The 21,664-nt window shown below is 34.8% G+C and overlaps 4 protein-coding genes across 8 annotated transcripts; 2 read left to right on the forward strand and 2 right to left on the reverse strand.

The window, feature by feature from the left end:
- The first annotated feature begins 2,570 nt into the window (after positions 1 to 2,570).
- LOC111791762 (speckle-type POZ protein-like A) lies at positions 2,571 to 4,619 on the forward strand. The gene is made up of 6 exons (XM_023673236.1): positions 2,571 to 2,649; positions 2,787 to 2,916; positions 3,015 to 3,178; positions 3,697 to 3,976; positions 4,061 to 4,227; positions 4,311 to 4,619. Exons 1-6 carry the CDS (start codon positions 2,598 to 2,600, stop codon positions 4,454 to 4,456), a joined length of 939 nt encoding a protein of 312 aa, XP_023529004.1. The 5' UTR covers positions 2,571 to 2,597; the 3' UTR covers positions 4,457 to 4,619.
- Positions 4,620 to 5,270: 651 nt separating this feature from the next.
- Positions 5,271 to 6,633, forward strand: LOC111794750 (oleosin 1-like). The gene is made up of 2 exons (XM_023676886.1): positions 5,271 to 5,638; positions 6,344 to 6,633. Exons 1-2 carry the CDS (start codon positions 5,355 to 5,357, stop codon positions 6,480 to 6,482), a joined length of 423 nt encoding a protein of 140 aa, XP_023532654.1. The 5' UTR covers positions 5,271 to 5,354; the 3' UTR covers positions 6,483 to 6,633.
- LOC111794758 lies at positions 6,554 to 8,136 on the reverse strand. Its single transcript, XM_023676897.1, has 2 exons — positions 7,584 to 8,136; positions 6,554 to 7,145 (listed from the first exon to the last, which is right to left on the reverse strand). The coding sequence occupies exons 1-2, from the start codon at positions 7,803 to 7,805 to the stop codon at positions 6,957 to 6,959; spliced, it is 411 nt and encodes a 136-aa protein (XP_023532665.1). The 5' UTR covers positions 7,806 to 8,136; the 3' UTR covers positions 6,554 to 6,956.
- A 98-nt stretch (positions 8,137 to 8,234) lies between these two features.
- Positions 8,235 to 19,341, reverse strand: LOC111794721 (polycomb group protein EMBRYONIC FLOWER 2-like). Of its 5 annotated transcripts, XM_023676848.1 has the most exons (24): positions 19,181 to 19,340; positions 18,859 to 18,898; positions 18,590 to 18,721; positions 18,002 to 18,149; positions 17,749 to 17,804; positions 16,826 to 16,940; positions 16,492 to 16,651; positions 16,339 to 16,407; positions 15,669 to 15,805; positions 15,461 to 15,523; positions 15,212 to 15,333; positions 13,820 to 13,884; positions 13,292 to 13,344; positions 13,146 to 13,199; positions 13,000 to 13,059; positions 12,492 to 12,538; positions 12,291 to 12,391; positions 11,698 to 11,736; positions 11,485 to 11,560; positions 10,938 to 10,986; positions 9,966 to 10,049; positions 9,310 to 9,389; positions 8,999 to 9,088; positions 8,235 to 8,604 (listed from the first exon to the last, which is right to left on the reverse strand). In XM_023676848.1, exons 3-24 carry the CDS (start codon positions 18,622 to 18,624, stop codon positions 8,484 to 8,486), a joined length of 1,824 nt encoding a protein of 607 aa, XP_023532616.1. In that variant the 5' UTR covers positions 18,625 to 18,721; positions 18,859 to 18,898; positions 19,181 to 19,340; the 3' UTR covers positions 8,235 to 8,483. The 5 variants fall into 5 exon arrangements, with proteins under 5 accessions (XP_023532616.1, XP_023532642.1, XP_023532625.1 ...); XM_023676874.1 differs by lacking the exon at positions 18,859 to 18,898 and having other exon boundaries at positions 18,002 to 18,140; positions 19,181 to 19,341; XM_023676857.1 differs by lacking the exon at positions 18,859 to 18,898 and having other exon boundaries at positions 11,485 to 11,568; positions 11,706 to 11,736; positions 19,181 to 19,341.
- Positions 19,342 to 21,664: the final 2,323 nt, after the last annotated feature.

A 21,664-nucleotide genomic window follows, 5' to 3' on the forward strand; every position in this document is an offset into this window, starting at 1 on the left:
CCATTAACGAGCTCTCTAAGAACTTTCTTCCTTTATTCCATTAATATTTGCAATTTCGTTCGATGGGTTCGATTCCTTTAGTTTCATATCATCATTTATTGATTTAAGACTTTTAATTGGTTTTAATCTTATATTCAGTTTAATTATTCAAAAACTTTTTCAAGCCATATTTGACTCTATGCCCGTATAAGAATCTAGAAGAAAAAATTTAAAATTGTCTATTTAGGCTGCATACAGTCTCGAGTTAATTGATTTCACTTCTTAGCTTTTCTTCTCGTTACTCACCCTCAGCACATGCCAGGCTCTCAGTATCTCTCAAACGCTCATCATCTCTCTCGTGTCGGTCTTCCTATTCGTGATCGACCACATGATCTTGGGCAAATGGATTTATTATTATAATTATTTTTATTGTACTAAGTTAATGAAAAAAAAATATTAAATTAATTTAATATATTTTCATTCTATATGAAAAATAATTGTTTCTAGATTCGACAATATCATAAGCTTGCTATAACACGTGGGTCGAGTTTTAACTAGCCGCCACTTTTCTCCTCTTAGCCGAGCCGTGTTAGACAAAGCATGAGAAGGAACAACCACATCATGTTCCCCTCGGCGCGCCGAGACACTGATCGGCGGCGGATCTCCGGAGACAATGCGGCTAGGGAAGTTAAGAAGAGCCTTAGAGCCGCGCATTCTGAAGGCAGCTCGAAGCCAAAGCCGCATCCTCAGGCGTATCGTAGATGCCGAGCCACACACGTGCACCACTAGTTGCCGGGTCCCGAATCTCCGTCGCGTACTTCCCTCATGGGCACCTCCGCTCCCGAACACCCAATAGAGGCGGCGCGTTCGTCGGATAGAGCTCAGTTCTGACGGCGGAGGAAAAGTCCGGCAGGTGGATGGAGTCGAGAGGGGAGAGGCCAAAAACGACGGCGTCTTAATGGCATTTGCTATTTTTTTTACTAATATTTCAAGATAATATATTTTTATTAATTTAAAAAAAAAAAAAAAAAAAAACGGGAATTTTAATATTTATTTTTTAAAAAATATTTAAAAATAAGATATACTTTTTAAATAAAAAAAATAGAGAGAAAAAGGGTTTTAAGATAATATCCCAATTTTATTAATAATTAATTATCATCTAATTTGTTAATAGTGTGCATGCTATAACACGTGGGTCGAGTTTTAACTCATTGAATAGCCGACAATAAATATCGTAATAATATATAATAATTTAATAAAATCATTTTCTTTATAAAAATATCCAAATATTTTATTATATTAAAGGAAATTATTGATATATTAATAATTATAGATTAAATTCTTTTTAAAAAAATATTAAATTAAATTATTTTTAATAAGTTCTGAAAAGACACGATGAGAGAGAATCTTTTTTTTTATTTTATTTTATATAAATAATAATAATAATAATAATAATAAAAAAGCTCTTGTCTCTTAATTTCATCATTTAATTATACTGGTCAACTCTTAATAGTTCTGTCCTTTCACCTAAAATTTAATATGGTAGAGTTGGTTAGGTGGAAGAAGATATGCAATTTAATTCTAAAATAGAGAAATTTTATTAAATGCATAAAATAATTATATATATATATATATATATATATATATATATATATAAAATAAAATTTTAATTATCCATTTTTAAAATAATAAACCTATGAACCAAACGACCCGACCCATTACGTACAAAAACCACACTATTAATTAAATTTTCAATATTTTATAAATAACTTAAAGTAAATTTACTAAGATTATTAGAATTAGGTGAATATAAAAAAGTCAACTATTACAAATTCAACATGTTTTGTTGACTTTTTCGCATGCAAATATTAAGTCAACTATAAAGTTTAATTGACTGTAAAATGAAAAAACAATGTGAAATGAGTAAAAGCATATGGTTTAATAATCAAATTTCAAGAACAAACCGTGAACCGAAGCAGTTTGATTTCGCGAGGCTTGTCCAAAGAGCCTCTTCTTAAGAAAATCAGTCTCACAATTTTAAAACACGTCTGTTCGGAAGAAGTTTCCACACATTCATAAAGAATACTTCCTTCCCATCTTCAACGGATATGAGATCTCACAATCCACTCATGGGTCCAACATCCTCATTGACACACCGTCTTATGTCTAGTTCTGATACCATTTGTAATAATCCAAGCCCACCACTAGCAGATATTGTCCATTTTAACTCATTACGTATCGTCATCGGCCTCACGATTTTAAAACACATCTAGAGAAAAGTGTTTTTAATTTTTCAAAACAAAAATTAAAGAATAATAAATTTGGAAACCCTAAATAATTTCCCATGATATCTTGCACTTATTCTTGTATTAGATTCATTACATTCCTCAACAGGTAGAGTGCAAGAAAAGGCTTCCAAAAAGCTTCTCCTTTTTTCATGGAAAACAAAAAAAAAAAAAAAACAACAGAATCATCATGTCTTTGATTACCACTTCCATCTTTGAATCTTCCTTTCTTGTTCGGTTCTCTCACATTGTGCAGACAAAGAACATAAATTCTCTCTTTATAACACCTCCAAACAACAACCTAAAACCATCCAACATTCACACATAACCATAATGGTTGACAATATGTCGTACGATGATCCTATCAAACGTGAACAACAACCTGGTACGTATCCCAAATACCTACCAATTTCGTACTTTATCCATTTTTTTGAAAAATATCCTTACTGTTAGTTTTGGATGGAACCGTGTATCTACGCTTTATAGATCATAATGTAACGTATAATGTTTTTGTTAATACAGAAATTACAAGAACAAGAAGGGTTGAGCCACCAGCTAATTATACATTCCAAATTAATTCATACTCAACACTTTCAGAAATAGGGATGAAGAAATGTGAATCTGGAAACTTTGCAGTTGATGGCTACAACTGGTTTGAAATGCTTAGATTTGAATTTAAACTTGATTAATATCATAAACTATGATTAGGGTTTTAATTAATCTCTCTATATCTTACATGGGTTGGCTTAGGAAATTGATTTTGTATCCAAATGGAGACGACGAAGTTGAAGATCATATCTCTCTCTACTTGGCTATAATTTCTAAGGATAATCTTCCTCTTGGCTGGGAAGTGAAGGTTATTTTCAGGTTCTTTGTATACGATCGAATCAAAGACAACTATCTAACCGTCCAAGGTATCGATATATCTGTTAGGAATCTCCACAATGGTATGATATTGTTCACTTTGAGTATAAGCTCTCGTGGGTGTGCTTTGAACTTTCCTAAAAGGCCTCGTCCAATAGAGATGTATTCTCATTCCCTAAATTAGTCAATGTGGGACTCTCTCCCAAAATTTTCTCCCCTCGAACAACAAAGTACACTATAGAGCCTCCTCTGAGGCCTATGGAGCCCTCAAACAGTCTCCCTTTAATCGAGGCTCGACATTTGAGGATTCTATTGACATAGCTACGTTAAGGATATAGTCATGGGTTTATAAGTAAGGAATACATCTCGTATGAGGTCTTTTGGGAAAGCCCAAAGTAAAACGATAAAAGCTTATGCTCGAAGTGGATAATATCATACTATTGTGGAGAGTCGTGATTCCTATATCTCATTCAAATTTTATTCATTAAACTACTCTAATAGTTATCGAACATGACTTTAGTTAACATGATCGAGACTTACAAAACGAATATCGATAATGATTTTGCAGATGGGAAAATGAGGAAGTATTCTAAAATGAAAAGTGAACATGGGTTCACCAAATTTCTTGCTCATAATGCTTTCAATCAAGCCTCCAATGGCTTCCTTGTGGATAATGGCTGCACATTTGGAGTTGAAGTTTCTGTACTTAAAGCCTCAAACAAAGGAGAAAGTTTAACCATTTTTAAAGAGCCTCAACTTGGATCCTTTTTTTGGTCCATTTCTTCATTTTCAAACAAAACTAATGAATTCTATCTCTCCGAACCCTTCACCGTCAAAGGAAGAAAATGGTACGTAACGTTCAAAAAAATAACAAAATCGTTATCAAACGAGACTTACGAAAGACTCATTTTTCGTTTGACTCATTGCTTCAGGCGATTGATGATATACCCGAACGGTCTTTCGTCGGGAAAGACGTCACATATCTCTCTTTACTTGAAGTTGGACAGCTCGGAAACCGTTCCGACCGGGAAGAAAATCTATGCCAAATTCTTTCTAAGTGTTTATAACTTTGGAGCTAAAAAATATGTGGATCAATCAAGTAAGTTATTTTTCTTTGAGTTTTATTATGAAAATAAAGTATTTTGTGTTGGAATCTTATGTGAAGCATTGCATTATTTGCAGATGAGTATTGGTTTGATAACACAGCCTATGGTCATGGCTTTCATGAGTTCTTGTCTCGAAACGACCTTCAACCTCATCATTTGCAAAATGATGTTTTCTATCTCAAAGCTAGAATTGTTGCTATGTCGGTTGTCGAAGATTTTTAGGTCGAAATGACATCAACAACCCGTGTCGAGATGTTGTATTAACATATGATAATGTATATATAGTACATAACGTGATACATGTGCTCGTGTTTAAGAGTTGGCCAATGATGAACTTTCGACCAAAACAAATATTTATCTTGAAAAAGTATGTAGATCTCGTTAATTGAATATAACACAGACAAAGAAATAATGATTTACAAACGAAAAGATCGAGTCAAGTAGATAAAACCTACTCGAACAATCATCCTATGTAAGAGAAAAAGCCCACCGCTAGCAGATATTGTCTTTTTTTTACTTTCTCTCGAGGTTACGTCTACTGGGAATAGGTTTTTATAATGAATGTTTCGTTCTCTTCTCCAACTAACGTGGGATCTTACGCTCTACTTCTGCTAACGAATGCTAGAGTTAGAATATCTCGAGAATGGGTAAGGCTGAAAAGGGTTCAATGAAAAGAAATAGGAAAACGTAGGTGCTTGTTCGGTTCGTATAGGCTTATCGTGGCATGGTAACTCGTTAGCCCTTGAAATAACGCTCGAGCTACGGTCACTTTTTTTACTCGGTAAAGCGGCTTCGCTCCTATCGAGATGGTTGATTATAAGGAATATAAATATCCTTATTGGATTAACATAGCAATATCATAACAATCCAATCAAAACCCTAATTCCAAAGAAAGGATATGTTTTGAGGTGTCCCCAAACAAGGCACTTGCGTTACATGCAAACCATGCACAAGGACCTTCTCGACACGTGCCAAAGAGGTCTTTAACACGTGCTACTTCGCCACCCTTGAATTCTCTCTATATTACACCACTTTCTCTCACAAATGTCTCAAGGATTTGATGTTTTTCCTTTTTGGGTGTTAAATTTGAAGGGTTTTGGTGTTTTAATTCTGTGTTCCGATGGCCGAAATTCAGTCCCACCAACCGGGGCAGCACGGTTCTCAGCCGCGCTACCAGGTGGTCAAGGCCGCCACCGCTGCCACAGCCGGTGGCTCCCTGCTTGTCCTCTCCGGCCTGATCCTTGCTGGGACTGTCATTGCTCTAACCATTGCGACGCCGTTGCTTGTCATTTTCAGCCCGGTTCTTGTCCCGGCCGTGATCACCGTGTCGCTTCTCGTTCTGGGCTTCTTGGCCTCCGGTGGGTTCGGGGTCGCTGGCATTACTGTCTTTTCCTGGATCTACAGGTATTTTAGAATCATCGTAGTTATTAATATTGTGAGATTTCACATCGGTTGAGGAAGAGTACGAGATATGGAAAACTTTCCTTAGCCGATGTGTTGTAGAAAATCTTGAGGGTAAGCTCGAAAGTAAAAGCCCAAAGAGAGATCCACTAGCGGTGGCTCCTCCCCAAAAATCTTGAGGGTAAGCCTAAAGAGGATAATATCGGCCCACTAGCCTATGCCGTTACAAACGGTATCAGAGCCGGACACTGGGCTATGTGTCATCTTGGAGGTTGAGCCCGAGAGGGGTGGACATGAGGCATGTGCCAGTGAAGACCTGGATGTTGACGGGTGGACATAGAGGCATGTGCCAGTAAGGACGCTGGATCTTTGACGGGGTGGATTTGGAGGGGATCCAAGAGTGTCAGCGAGGACCTAGTCCCGAAGGGGTGAATAGTGAGATTTCACGTCGGATGGGGAACACCCTTATAAGATGTGGGAGGGAGAGACCCGTGTTAAAAAATCTCATAGGGTAATTCCATTTAAAAAAATCTTGAGGGTAAGCCATTTAAAAAAATCTTGAGGGTAAGCCTGAGAGGGAAAGCCTGAGAGGGAAAGCACACAGAGACGGTATACAAATATTTTAATTTATAGATATGGGATAATTAGATTGAAATGTTGTATAGTTTTTGAGGCACATTATTGGTGTAGTAACTTTGGAACACACAGGTACGTGACAGGAAAACACCCACCAGGAGCGGACCAAATAGATCTAGCCCGACACAAGCTGGCGACCAAAGCTCGAGAGATGAAGGACCGAGCCGAGCAATTCGGACAGCAACAGACCTCCGGCCCGCAGACATCTTAAGTACAGCGCGTCCTCTTACCTGAAACAAACAAACATGTTCGCCAATTTTAATTTAATGGCTCTGTGTTGTGTTCCCTCTTTGTTGTGTGTGCCCTTTTCGTGTCTCTGTTCTTTGTTCATGTCAGTATAAAGCTTTAAACTTCCTCCTAAACTCCCTCTCTTTTGATGCTTCTTCGTTTATTAAGAGCTACAAAAAAATCCTTTGCAAGTAAGGAACACTATCCCGTACGCTACCAGAACTTATAGGTGGACGATATCCTATCATTGTAAAGATTCATGGTTTTAAGGTCGTATATGTTTCTACTGGTTGTACACATGAAGATATTCCGAAGGAGGTCGGATTGAGATATGGAGGTGTCCGAGTCCAAGTTGGAGTTGGAGATACCATAAAAGTAGTTCGGAGTTTGGTAGTTGGAGGTACCAGATCCTTGTCGAGAAAGAAAGTCCCGAGGTCTCGGGACCTCTAGAATTCGACTAAAATTCGAGTTCTAAACGAAGCATTGGGAGCTCGAGCTCGGTCTCATCGATCACACCCGAGGGCTTCGCGAACTGCCAATTGTTGCCTCCGGGGTAGCATTGGGAGCTTGAGATCGGTGTCGGTCTCATCGACCATTGCCGAGGGATTCGCGAACAGGCAATTGTCGGCTCCAGAATCGTATTGATCTTAATAAATGGAAAAGACGTTAAAATTTTGAACTAATTTAAAATCTATTTTTATGGAAATAACTTGAGGGAGTCCAAAAATACAATTAGTAGGTTTTGTAATTTATAGTAGCTTGAAAAAAAAGATACAAAAAAACTTGTATTAAAAATTATATTTTATTTCTAATTTTTTAATAAGAGGATTATTTTTTTATTCTCCAAAATATAATACCCAAACTCAAATATTTTATTATAAAATTGACATCTAATTTCTTTTGGTAATAATAAAATCATTCACATTTAAAATAATAAATAATAATAATATGTAAACAAATATTCATATTATTTATTTATTTTTTCTTTTTTAAAGAAAAGCACTAAAATAAAATTTTAAAAATAATATTCAAACCCGAATTATCGAGCTGGAAATTAAAAACTATTTAAAAATAATTAGCGAACCTGAGTAATTGGAGTAATGACGAACAACATATCAGTCGGGGAGCCAGCCTTTGAAGGACCTCGAATCCTTATAGAAGCAATGGCAGCATATGCGCGACCCGCACCGCAGCCACCCACTCTCGACCGCCAACGGCGCCGTCGAAACGCCAGCCAGAACTGCTCCGCACATGGGTGGGAGACTGCCCCCAATGTGGCGGCTCGGGTCGCATCAGGTTGAAACATATTTTATCCCTACAGTTCGCCAGTATTTTCATCTAGTTCTTCATCTATATCTCTGTTTAATCACCATCGATAACAAAAAGATGATAATAATTTTTAAAAAAATGTTCAACATACCAAAGAAGAATTGCTTTTTCATAATACAAGTCTTGGACCGAACGAAACCAATCGAATCCAACCATAACCATTCTTCATGAAGTACCTATAGTATTAAGTTTTGTGAAACCGAGCAATCAACGTTTATATCAGTTGGTCACCCAGGCCGAATCAAGCCAAGCCAGTAGGATCAGTTTGGTTAATTTTTTCGAGTTCGGTCGGTATCATCTCCCTAACATAAGAGGCAACTCTTCCATATAAACAACAATGGGATTTCTTAGATTTGTTCCATGATAGGTTACAGGTGGTAAATCTCAAGCTACCAAGACAGACAAATGCACCCAAACTTGGGTTTCATTAAATCAAATTTTTGTATTTCAATTCCTTTCTTTGGGAGTTCCCAAATCAAAATTCTACAGTACTTCAACATTATATCAAAGAGAAACAATTATATAGATAAAGGGGGGGAAGCAGTCAATGTAGAGTACTTATAAGATAAATGCAGTGAACAAATTAGAGAAATCTTTTACCTCCTTCGCCAAAAATCTTGACTTTCAGAATGGAAACGAATAAATTTGATTCCTCTCAGCTTTTAGAATCGGAAGCTTCACTATGTATTCTTTCAAGAATAATGTTACAACTGTTCATGGAGTTTGCATCAAGTAGACCATGGTTCCACAACTTAATCATAAACAATCTCCAGCACCTGCCAGGCCCAAAAAAGTATGTTCAAACATAAACACATACGACCAGACGTATTCGGGTTTGTCTGTATGGAATCTACGTGAAAACAGGATTTGAAGAATTCAAATTATTCCATTTCATACAATAGAGAATATGTTATGGCATTCACATGATTTGTTGTTATAATTTAGTTTGATTTCAACTGAGACTTTCATGCTAGCTGATGTAAAAATACAATCTACTAAATTCTCCTTGAGTAAAAGGACAGGAAAAAAAATGGCAGTTCTATAACATCTCCAGATACATTTAACTTTTTGTAATTGGTATTCATGATCTTGCAGGATTTTTGTAATAAAAAACGAAAAAGAAGACGAAGAGCATGTGCTTCACAACAACATTAAGAGAAGAGAAACTACCATAGAAGAGCTGGAGTTTTGACAAGGTTTGGTCCATGTAATTGTGAAAACGCCTCACAAGCCCAAGGGATATGGCCATCTGCAAGTACCCTAAGAACAGATAACAACGTTGTCTTCAGATAACAATGTTAGAATATTAGCCATCAATCAATGGTATTCATCCACCATCACTCCTATATATACGTACAAAAACATGCAGAACTATGTTGCGTGTCGGTCTTCTTTCGGAATTTAATGTGGATTTGGACCTTTTTTTTCTTAATGTAAAAACATGCTAACAGTACAAGCCAAGAAAAGTGTTCGTTAGTTACCGTTGCTTCCTGACAAATGAATTCCACATATGCATCATTTGCTTCTCGTCCTTGGTTACATCAACAAAATCATCGAGCATCTACATCGATGCAAAATCCATTAGCGTTTGTCACATGCCAATGACTAGGATATGGAATCAAAAACCTTTCTAGCCTCTAGACAGAATGAGGAAGAAAGCAAAGGTAGGAATTTGTGAAAATCATATCAGATTTAACTTCCAATATCAAGCCGGACACAACAAATGATCCTACCAACGGACCTGAAAACAAGAACTCAAGGAACTAAATAAGATCAGAATGTCAACCTTGCACTACCACCCGCCCTCACCCACCCTCTACAATGCCCTCCCTATCGTATGGACAACTATTCTCGAGTTTATTTTAACATGTCCACTGAATCTTGAGTACCCAGATGAAGAAACATAAAAATGCTGCATAAAGGACATCCCATATAAACTCTTAAAGAACCCCAGCAATGTATGGCACTTGTATCATTCCACCCACAACATGTGTAATTGGACGCTGATGATAACACAAATGAGGTCACTACCATCGAGCAAAACAAAACTAGAAGAAGACTAATGGAGATGATCACATCATTTCAAGGCTACAAGCCCCTATTAGCTATCAGGTGTTATCAAAACTTCAAACCTTACCCTCCTATCCTCAAGATCTGCGACATCATCATCCACTTCATCTTCACTATCTCGATCGGATAACACTTGTTCCAATGCCATCGGCTTCAAGTACAACATCAAAGATAAAAAATAAAAAAAAAATTAAACGAACAAAAGTCAGATGTATCAATAATATAACCATAAAAAGGATATAAAAGAAAGAAAAATTCAGAACGAATATAGCAACACGTTTCTTCTATGGATGAGGTGCCAAGTCCTTATAGTAACTGCCTCAGCATGAATGCCATCTGACACATGACATACTTAAGATTGAAAGTTTACCTAACTGTTGCGAGCCCAAATTTACCAAACTAAACCGTCCAGATAGTATGTAGTTCTAGATCAAAATTATAAGATTTTGCAGTTATAACAATCAAGAGAACTGGTTGTCTAATGTCTAAAATCTGTAATATGACATGCAAGTAGTTAAAGTAAATAACAAAGAGTACACAATTTTTTCGTGCTTTTAGGGGCCTTGAATATTAAAGGAAGTTATTTGAGAGGGACAATGGACCTCAATGTTCATCTAGAAGGCTTCATAATAATGAAAATATTCTCTCATTTATACACTCATGAGATTCCTCATATCTAACTAATGTGGGACTTATGATCTCACTCCCAACAATACTTCCCTTGAAGAAAGCACCACCAAACCCCCTCAAATAATCATCCATCTGTCTAGCTCTTATCCAAGATAAGTCTATAGTTCTGAAAAAGTAAAGAAATGGGGATTCTTTAAATATATAGGATTTTGTGAAACATACAGCCTAATTCCTACTTAATTTTTCTTTTTCCTTCTTTTTAGGCAATATCTATTATCAGAAAAACAAAAAATAACAACTTATAAAAAATACAAAATAACTTCATTGCTTATATAACAAATAACTGCACAAGTCTATTATGCACCATGAAAATTTTACCAATAGAAAATAAGATAACATAGGAACTCACCTGAGCTCTATGGGAATGAAAGAACTGTCTCTTCCTCAAGAGGTTACAGCTAAAAGACAGAGGAAACGGAGATAAAAATCAGGTTAAAGTTCATATCTTCTAGCTACAGAAAAACATCCGTACGAAAGAAGCCAATTAAACAAGTAGTTGTAATAAACAGAAATTCAATAAATTCTGATCATCCAAAACTTCAAGGGATGACAATACTCTCAGTGGAAATAGAAAATTGATGTCAGAGATGAGTGATTTGACAATAATAACGTAAACGTCAAGCCAAAAGCAATCTAAAATATGATAAGTAAATTTCAAGCCATCTTAAAAGTCTAAGCTCAGTTTAACCTCACCAAGACCTCCTCGTTGAATCCAAGCCATTCAACGTAAAAGAGAGGTTAATCAAGACTTCAACTTAAGTGCAACATCTGAAGTGACTAGTTGTCTTTAATGCTTTCATCACAATAGAAACCCAACATGATTCAAAATGAATCTTAGGAGGATTGGCATAAAGACAAAATATCTGCAGTGATGGAAAGGGACATGTAAAACATACTGTCTTGGGTCTGCACGTTCGATCGACAATTTTCTTGTCTTGGCAAATTGAAGCATAGTTGGCGCAACATTGTGCCCTGATATTGATTGAAACAGTCAGGATCATTGAATGAATGCAGAGTATACTTAAAATACCTGCAATATCAATACTATATGTAACATAATCTAGAAACTTTAAGACAATGATGCTAACATTCAGTGGAGACATTCTCACCTGATATTAGAGCTTTTTCACCTTGGCTAGATTGAGCATCTGAAACAAGAAGGTGGTTGCTCAATAATGATATCTGTACAAGAAGGAATATATAAAATCAAGTGCGAGAGACGGCCAAGCAAAAAACTCACTCCAAATCCCTTTTTCAATAATATTGACATCTAAGCAACACAATAATATTTCTTACTAGACAAATAATTGTCAAGAGGGTATTATTTGGAAACGGATCTCAAAGAAAGTTTCAAACAATGATGAGTAATCATTTTATGAGGAGACACTTAGGGTGGCAGGATTAAAAGAGCAAAGGGGCCTAACCAACTCATGGGAAGTAAAGAGAATTATGTACTTCATCATAGAAAGTCTCTTCTCTGGTTCATAATGGTGTGATCCCAACAAAAATCTACCATATCAAAGTTCGAAGGGTTCGAGGGAGGAAGTTGGCAAAGTCATATACAAGCCGAATGGGTTATAAAAATCAACCTCAATTGGTACTAATCATGCTCAATCCAAATTTGCAAAAATGACTACAATAGCTCCTAAAAATTACAAGCCCACACATCATGAAGAAGAACAAAGAATGAACAAGCACATACCATCCGCCTTGTCCGAATATTCAGACTCTACAACAAAAGGATGTATGTGCTTTCCACTTTGAACTACGTTCTTAACTTTTTTGCGTCTGAGATGCCTAGAGCTGAAAAAGTATAGTAAAGGGTAGAAGTTTCCCATTAACATCAAGGAGTTAAGAAGCATAACTAAGAATGAAATCTGAAATTTCTGAGTGCACGACTTACCGGAAGAAGAATGTCTGCTGCTTTGGATCAATGCCATCTGCGATGATCTGATAGAAAACCAACTCATGTCATTGTCACGACAAGACGCAAATAACTAGAGCTTGTCTAAATACACAAGCACCTTTTTCACTTAGTAAATTATTTTTTATCCTGAAACAGTGCCCATGTATAAAACAGTAGAATAGAACAGGTGTATTTACCATTATATCCAGTTAATGTACCATTTTTTTTTTTAATGAGGAAACAGACTTTTCAATGGTGAGAATCAGTTGATGTACCAGCCACTAAAAGATGGGAGTTTTTACTTGAGACAACAGACACATTCTTGCACCATATGATAGAACTTCCCAAATTATCTCAAAACAAGGATAATAAATATAGACTTCCCAATTAAGTATATGAAGAAGCAGAGAAAATCCTGGAAGAATTAACGTTTATTATATTAAAGAATTGAGATATCATGGTAGTAACAGAAATACCATAAAAATCCATGTGAAAATGTTCCTACCTCAGACCGCCAAACATCAGCCTTCGTGGAAACATTTACAGCTTGATACTCCTCAGTTACCTACCAAAACTCGATCAAATCAATGTTTACTCAACCACAGATAGATAATTAAGAAAACAATTTGAACCTCAGAAAAAAATACTGACCCAAAATTCAAAGTTGAAGAGATCATGTAATGATAACAAGTGACATCTCAAGCCCTGTACAAGAAATAGAATATGTTTTAAAATCTTTTACAGCTACTAACATAGTTCCTCATATTCAGAGCAAGAAATGAATCGAGGAAAATTACCTTAAAGCTGGCACATTTAATCAAGCAAAATGGACAGGAGAAGTCTTCAGTTACTGCAAGTAAGAACTCAACATGAATACATCAGTAACTCAAAGCGTGCAGCATAAACAGAGGATAGAAAGAAATCAAGCGGTGACAGGAAGGAAAGAAATTATTTCCTAACAAGGAAGGGAAGGAAGAGTAATTATTTTCATGGGAAATAGCATAAAATTTTAAAGGTGAACATGAAAAGGACATAATGACATATTTGAATGGGCTAAAATTTCTTCAAAGAAGAAACGTAAGTCTTGTATTAATGGAAGGAAATCACAAAAAGAAGTTGAACAATATCACGTCGACACGATGAGTGATAAAAGAAAGTTCTTAGAGAATATAAACCCCATCTCACCCCGCCCAGAAAAGAACACAACACTCAATGCAACTGAAAAATTAAACAAAGATTTCCATCTTGATTAGGCCAACTCAGTAAAAACCTGATAATTGAAAGAAAAAAAAAAGAGACGATTGGAAGCAGGAGAAATACAACACCTTCAGTTTTTTGCAATCTATTGTTGTAGTACCTATAATTGAAAATAACATTTCCTGCCCTCAACCTGCAACATATAGAACAAGAGAACAATGTAACGCATACATTCTTCCTTAAACATATAACCATTTTGAATTATGCTTTGATCAGGAGCAAATAAATGATTTTTTTTACAAATAAATGTAATCATACGTTCTTCCATATACATATAGCCATTTTGAATTTTGCTTTGATCAGAAGCAAATAAATTGTTTTTTATATATAGAAATACAGTAACTACAAATTTTGTCCAGCGACTTGACTATTATGATAGCATCTATGATTTAATTGATTTCCGGAGACAGATTATTATAGAGGTCAGTAGATTCAACTCTCAACTAAATCCATAGGTAAATTCCTTAGATGTTGCAGAGGATCCTACAGTATGCAGAAAAGTAGCAACAAAGGAACAAATGAACTTGGAAGAAACTTTTCAGCATTCCCAATAAAACTTTTAGTTCGTTTATGGGTAATGTTTTACTCCCAGTTAAACTTTTAGTTTGTTTAGGAGTTTGTATTAGGCATCTTTGGTATTTTGAAATCCTAATTTGATTAGGCTCCCTGAACCTGATTGGAATTCTAAATCTGAGTTTAAGTCCAATGGGGTCACCAGATGACTTTGATTTATTTGTCTTATATACAACTGCTGTAAATACTTTTCNTTTTTTTTTTTTTTTTTTTTTTTTTTTTTGATAGAAACTACAACTACATTGGTTTCTAGCGCACCTTTTCAGAGATAAGGCTTATCTAAAACCAAGGTGAATTCCCAAAGTAAGTAGCCAAGAATGCGAACTCAGATTATGATAGTTGTGATACCCCCTTCGGATGCCTCTCTTTAAAAGCCAAGAACCTGACACTTTTAGAAGCACCATATGCTCAAATTGAACCTTAAGATGATCTGATTTAATTCCTAACACTTTCTCAAACCAAGGAAGAATGGTCAAAGAAGCAATAAATTTGGAGATTTCTCTTTCTTATAAGAATCAAGTTTACTTTGAAATAATAAAATATACAAATGGAAAAATCCTAAAAAAAGCACCCAAGAGATATACAAAAACTCTCTGCAATTGGCACAATTTTTTTTTAAAAAAAATGCCACAAGTAATAAAATCAGCGTGGTTGTACAATTATATCCTTGAGTTCTAAAATCAACGTGGAGAAAGGAGAACTTCAAAAGGAAGAAACAAAAACAAAAATCTCCCCAGGGTTATCCAAAAATGGAATCCTTCACCTATTAGCAAGAAGCCATAAAATTTATTACTAAAGTTCCCTAATAAAGGTAATCTTTATAACAACTAAACTACAATCATGTTTACATATAAAAATAAATAACGAAAACAGAGAGAGAATACTACCGAATCATATGAGATAGTGATGAGGAAGGTATTACACTGTACGTGTATGAATCGTATGGAGATTTATCCCTAGCGCCAAACTCCTCTGCAGAAATTGTGACTTGTACTTGCTGTGCTGTATGCTTTTGAGACCCAAAAATTAAGAAAGATATGGAGAAAAAGAAAGACAAAGATAAGTGAAGCACTGACAGAGGAAAATGTTACTCAATACACAAGTAGAATAAACTAAAACTGATTGTCAAAACAGACCATAGAATCGGAATTATATGGAATTTGAAATCCCAGACACTTCTCTCCATCCAAGCAACTTGTCTGCAAGAAATAAAATATAAACTAATAACCTGGCGAGATGGTGATAAGAGATTGAGAGTTATCACCAGGTGAACATAAATAAGCAGCTACTAGTGAAATGACATCAGTATAGTTTCTAGAGGAAAACAGAAGCATTTGATCAAACCTTAAGGACACAAGAGCGCATATCAACAGTTGACATTATCTCTGCCCTCTGTCCAAGACCAAAATTTGAAGAATTCTGCCACGAAATGTAAAGTGATTCCAGAGGTATCTTGCCCCACAAGCAATAACCTGCAACTGCTACATCCAAAGAAACGCAATTTTATTAGAGATTTTCATTGGACTTTTAAATTGGAAAGAAACAACAGAACTTTCCAGGAAGCAGAGAGATAGTTCCTTGTTTTCTGGGAAATGGGAATATATTGCTTTTATGTTCCCATATTAGGGTAGGTTATCCAAATAATCTTACAACCAAGGGTTAGCTTCCCTGCATGCTACTTCCTTAACCCAGGGCTAAGATTTTACTCCCTATATTTTATGGGTTCAAAAGGTTCTTATCAAAAAAATAATAGCCCTCAAAAAAATACAAAATCAACAAGGTTCTGAAGTATCCCTCATGGCAAGNCTTTTTTTTTTTTTTTTTTTTTTTGACCTCTTCTTGATATAACTCAATGCCAAATTAATTCAAAGTTTGAGCCCAATAAGAAGTAAAAAATTAGCTCTACCAACAAAAAATTGGTTATATTTTGACACGCTAAATCAAATAAGGATGTGGAATCATATTAGACAGAAGAATCCATAATAGAAGCAACTCAATGGAGGAAAAGGCATACCAGGAACAGATGCCATGTATAGAGACCCATCAACTGAATCTACTCCGGACAAAGTATTTGTGGATCCAACTGAAAGACACGCATATAGACCAAATATAACGTAGTTCCTTGAACAAATTTGGCCATCAGTAAAAGTTAAACATGAACACCTACTGTGGCTAACAAATAATATAGCAAGTGACCCAGATTTTGCCTCCACAGCTAGCTTGTTAATTTCAGGGAGGATGAAATTAGCTACAACTTGAGAACTGCATTCCCCTCTGTTGATGCCAGTTAAGAGGCAAGCTCGATTGAAGCGATATACACCAGAGAACTAATGGTTTAAAAAAGGAATGAAGAAAACTTATAATTAGATATCATAAAATGTAACAAGCAGTAGGATGAACAAGAAGGGCTTAAAAGAGTGTTTAAAATGCAGAAAACCACCTAATAATCAATATTCATTCAATGAACGAACAGAGCTGAAAACTACAACAGGCCTTCTTACCTCAGCAACTGCAATGTCCGAGACTAATCTTCCCAAGATGACATACACAGGAAACAGATTATGTGCCTGCCCACCCCCACCCGAAGTCCTAGAAATTGAAATTGTCATCTGGATCCTACAGATTGAAGACCAAAACTAATAAATAGTAGATATTAAAATCAAGATTCAAAATCCAACAATGGAAACCACCGCCATTGAAGAAAGAGAAAGAACGTAATTGACAGAAGATAACTACCAAGAATGGAGGCATAGAGGTTCAAAGAGAAAGCAAGCACAACTATCTAACGAGAGGAGCAAGAATGAATTCATACCAAAAGGAATTTAAACAAGGTTCCTCAATGAAGTTTTCTTCTCAAAAATAAACTGATACCATTAACTACACAAATTTAACTAATCGTATAAAAAGGTCGAAAACACTTGGACTTCTTTTTTTGAAGTTTTCTCTCACCTCACTTTGAAGATCGTCTCCCCTCACTAAGACTCAAACTTAAGCAAATCCTTAAAACTCCTTGTTTCTTTAATTTATCTGAATCTAAAATTTATCTTTGGTACACCAATTCTTTTGACATGCAGTGTACTTGCCTAATTATGGCACGTGTCTTNTGGGGGGGGGGGGGGAGGGGGGTGTGCCATCACCTGCCTGCACTTCAAAGGGCAATTATGCCTCAATGTGCATGTGCACTTGAAAAAGCATTGATTGACGGTTCAACACCTTTTTTGAACTCTATATTATAATTTTCACATATTAATGAAATGTCTATTTTCTTAACCAAAAAAAAAAAAAATCACTGAACGTGAAAATGGTGAAAATGATGTCCAGAGGAACCAAATGATACTAGCTTAACCATTCTGATATGAAACCAAATTCTTCTGATAGTTGATATAGAGAAATTTTGAAGAGAATCCAAAACAAAACCAATTACCTTCTCCTGTGTTCTGTCTCTATTTTGTAACTTAAACATCTTTGAAGAAACAATGGCTACAATGAACAAAAAAGAAAGATTAGTATAATATGGGCCAAACAACACAAATACGACAATTGCATTTTACTTTCGATCAACGACCTTTCAAAACTTTCCATATCAATCTCAAGTTGTTCTTACGAGTCTTGCCTCATTATATATCATGTATTATCTCCAATTTGGAGAGAGAGAAAAACAAGCTAAAATGTATTACATTTCTAATAGCACGCCGTTGAAGAATGTTATAGAGTTCAACTGGCTTGCAGTAAAGTGAGAGGCTCTCTTCTGCAGCAATTTCCTCTTCTTCAGATAGATGAACACGAGATTCTACACGGCACATCTGATCTGCGTTTCTGGAACAGCTGGGAGAGCAACTAAAGATTACTAATATGCAACAACAGCAAAGTTAAAAGACGAAAGAACAAGAACAAGAACAACCACATAAAAAGGTAGACAATCAGAAATCATGGAGGAAAATTTAAAATTCTCTCTTGAGGCATATGAACTTAAGCACTGAAGTTCTTCTACCACAATCACGACCCTCCCTGACACAAGAACTTCTCACAATAGTTTTTCCATATGTGTTGGTGATTGTACCAGCAACGAACTACGAAGTTACATGCTACATCCGGCCATAAGAAGTTACCAACTCTTACAGCTCATTTAAATCTCGAAAGTCAAAATATTTCTCAGATGATATGATCCTTCCAGAAAAATCAAAGCTACAAACAAATCTTACTTCTATTACGTTTCATTAGAGAGCTCGGGGTTAAAAAGACTGATGGAAATAAATAGCACGTACGAAGTTTCACGAGTCACGAGAGGTATGCCAGGCATTCTTCTCCAGCAATTTCAATTACAATCTCATGGCAACTCTAGACTTACAAGGCTTGACGCCCCCAACACATCCCCTTTACGCATCGGCAACAGAACACTGCAACATTTGAAACGAAGAAAGATAGAGCCTCAACACTAATTCAAAATACCACTACACATTAACAACACAAGAACCCCCATAGCTGTTTCGCAACTCATTGCCATAAATTTGAGCTCAGATAAAGAGATACGAACTTCCTAAGGCTATGCAGGAGACGAATCGAAGTTTGCTCAACTTCNAAAAAAAAAAAAAAAAAAAAAAAAATCATTCAATATGAAAATAGGAGAAGCTTAAACAATTAGAGTGTAGGAGCTCCAATTTTACAAAACGAGCAAAACCAAGTTCTCCACACTTTAACAAACTCGAACTCTGAGGCCAAAGGCGCTTTAGCAACAAAATGAAACTACAGACAGAAAATTAAGCTGAAGATAGAAATGGAAATGCAGAAATAAGTAGAACAAGTGAAATTTAGCGAAATTAACATCGAACCTGGTTCCATTAATAGTAAAATCTTACCTACAGTAGCTCAGAGTTCTCGATGTTGCTCCTATGTCGGTTCAAGCAGAGAGAGAGAGAGATCGATAAGATATAGAACGGTGATTACAACGAAAAATGGATCGAACTGACACTCACAGTCGCAGCACCAGCAAGGTAACCTTTGCCCTTTGGAGCCTGGAAGTTCTTTCGTTTTCCTTTAATTGCAAAAGGACCCTCGTAATTTTCATTTTTCCCAAAATTACCCCAATTTTCTCTTCAAATTAAAAAATATCCCATAATTATTATTTTTTTTTTTTTTTTTTTTTAGTTAACTCCAAATAAATAATGAGTCATTTGGTGTGTTCATTCGTGGTTAAAAATCTCAAGATCCTAATAAAATTGTATATTATACTCGAACTATATCGAGAGGTGTTTCATGTTGGGGTCGTTCTTCTCGTTAGATCTCTTAATGGTCAATCGAGCTTGACAGGATCTATCATGTTAGTACTAATATGCGTCGTGTACAGAATTTATGTGTTCGTGTCCTCCATAGACTATCTTAAATATTATCCAATGAAACTTGTCCAATCGTTGTCGGTGCTAAATGACCGGTGTCTTAGATACTTCCTTCTTCTGTGTTCTTTCTTGGGATCTCTTTCCTTAATCCTATCTTTTGTTTTTTTCGTCTGTTTCCATATTTTGTAGTGTTTAACAGTGTCTTGACTTCAAACGGTGAAATTTTCATATTAAATATTTCTTTAATGTATTTTTAAGTACTAACGTAATTAAAATTTATAAAATATGTGGTAATAAAAAATTTGAACTCGATTATCGATGAATAATGGTCATTTTTTTTTCGTAACTGTTATCTTCATTTAGTAACACAGTTAATTTATTTCCCAAAACTGAGTTAAGTGTTTCAATATCTATAATTGTCAGGTTTGATAGGAGATTTAGTATGTAATTTTGGTAATATGAACTGTAAATACATTTTTCTAAAAAAAAAATTAATTCAATGCATCCAAATATGCAATTTTACATTAATTTTACAACCGTTTTACAACCGTGTTTGAAGAAACTTAAAATTTAAATCTGTCTCGAACAGATAAAAGAACCAATGAAATACAGTCTTATGTATGTAGTCTTATGTATGTTTAGTCTTAGATTACAGATTGGTCAAGAACACTATAGTCAGACTTTTAGGTCACCCATTAATATATTGTCCAGTAATTATTATTTAGATTTAGTCTATTTTTAGTCGTTGAATTTAATTTTAAAAATTGAAACTCCATAAGTTACTTAATTTGTATTTGAGTTGATTAACTATGAATATTTACAAATTTATAATTAAATATTGTATAATCATATAGTTATAGATTTATTTATAATTAAATATTTAAAAAGTTAAATAGGAGCGTATTTAATAATAATAAAAAAATAATAATGATAACCGAGCTTAATGTCCATTCAGGAAGCTAACACAACTTAGCAATCCTAAAATCGGTCTTACATAATGTTAAATATTATTAACCGTCCAAATAGAAGCTATACTAATATAGCGTTAATTCAATCATAAATGAAATTTAGACTGTTCAAATTAGTCGAGCTAACCGAGTCAACTGAACCAAACTGAGCCAAAATGAGCCATGGTTAGGGACACTCAACGTCCACGACTTGCTTTGGATTAATATTACTTCTTTTTATTTTAAATAAAATAAATAAAATAAAAAAGGTGAGATTTAAAATTGGATTACGTTAGATTTTTAGGATATAATTAGCAATATCCAAATAGAGGAATAAATAAGAAAATAAAATAAAGATAAGATAAAATATTGGAAAAAAAGAATAATGAATTTAAATATATTTGACATAAATATCCTAATTTCAATATAGAAAGTCGAATTTTGACGTAACCAAAAAAAATTTAAAAAATGGAAAAAATTAAATTAAAAATTAGTTAAAATATAATTTTAATCATACTTTAACCTAACTAATTTCAAATATTAAAATATAGTATTATATTTTTTATAAAATTTTAAATGGATCATTGTATTAATTAATTGTTGACTTATATATAAAAAATAGTTTATATTAACTTTTATTTTACAAAAGTATTATTTAGAACATTAAAATGCGAATAAAATAAAATAAAATAAAATAAATCTCAAAATGGAAAATGAAAATAAGCCATAATCAGGTACAAGAGTCTCCACAAAAATCAATATATTTCCGGACACGTGGCGAATTTCATTGGTCAAAAGAGTCGCGGCTCTTGCTTCATAGGAATCCAACGGCCGAAATTGCTCGGAAAATTAGACGAAAATTTAAGATAAGGGCAAAAACGTAATTTCACAAAAGGAGAAAATGGTAATATCACCACGTGCTATTACATTAATGGAAACCGAAGGCCTATTTATACGCAAAAACGAGCAAATTTCATCTCATAAACAAAAAAAAAAAAAAAAAAAAAAAAAAAAAAAAAAAAAAAAAAAAAAAAAAAAAAAAAAAAAAAAAAAAAAAAAA

The sequence above is a fragment of the Cucurbita pepo genome, chromosome LG01 (assembly GCF_002806865.2).
Source record: "Cucurbita pepo subsp. pepo cultivar mu-cu-16 chromosome LG01, ASM280686v2, whole genome shotgun sequence".
In the NCBI taxonomy this organism is placed as follows: Eukaryota; Viridiplantae; Streptophyta; class Magnoliopsida; order Cucurbitales; family Cucurbitaceae; genus Cucurbita; species Cucurbita pepo.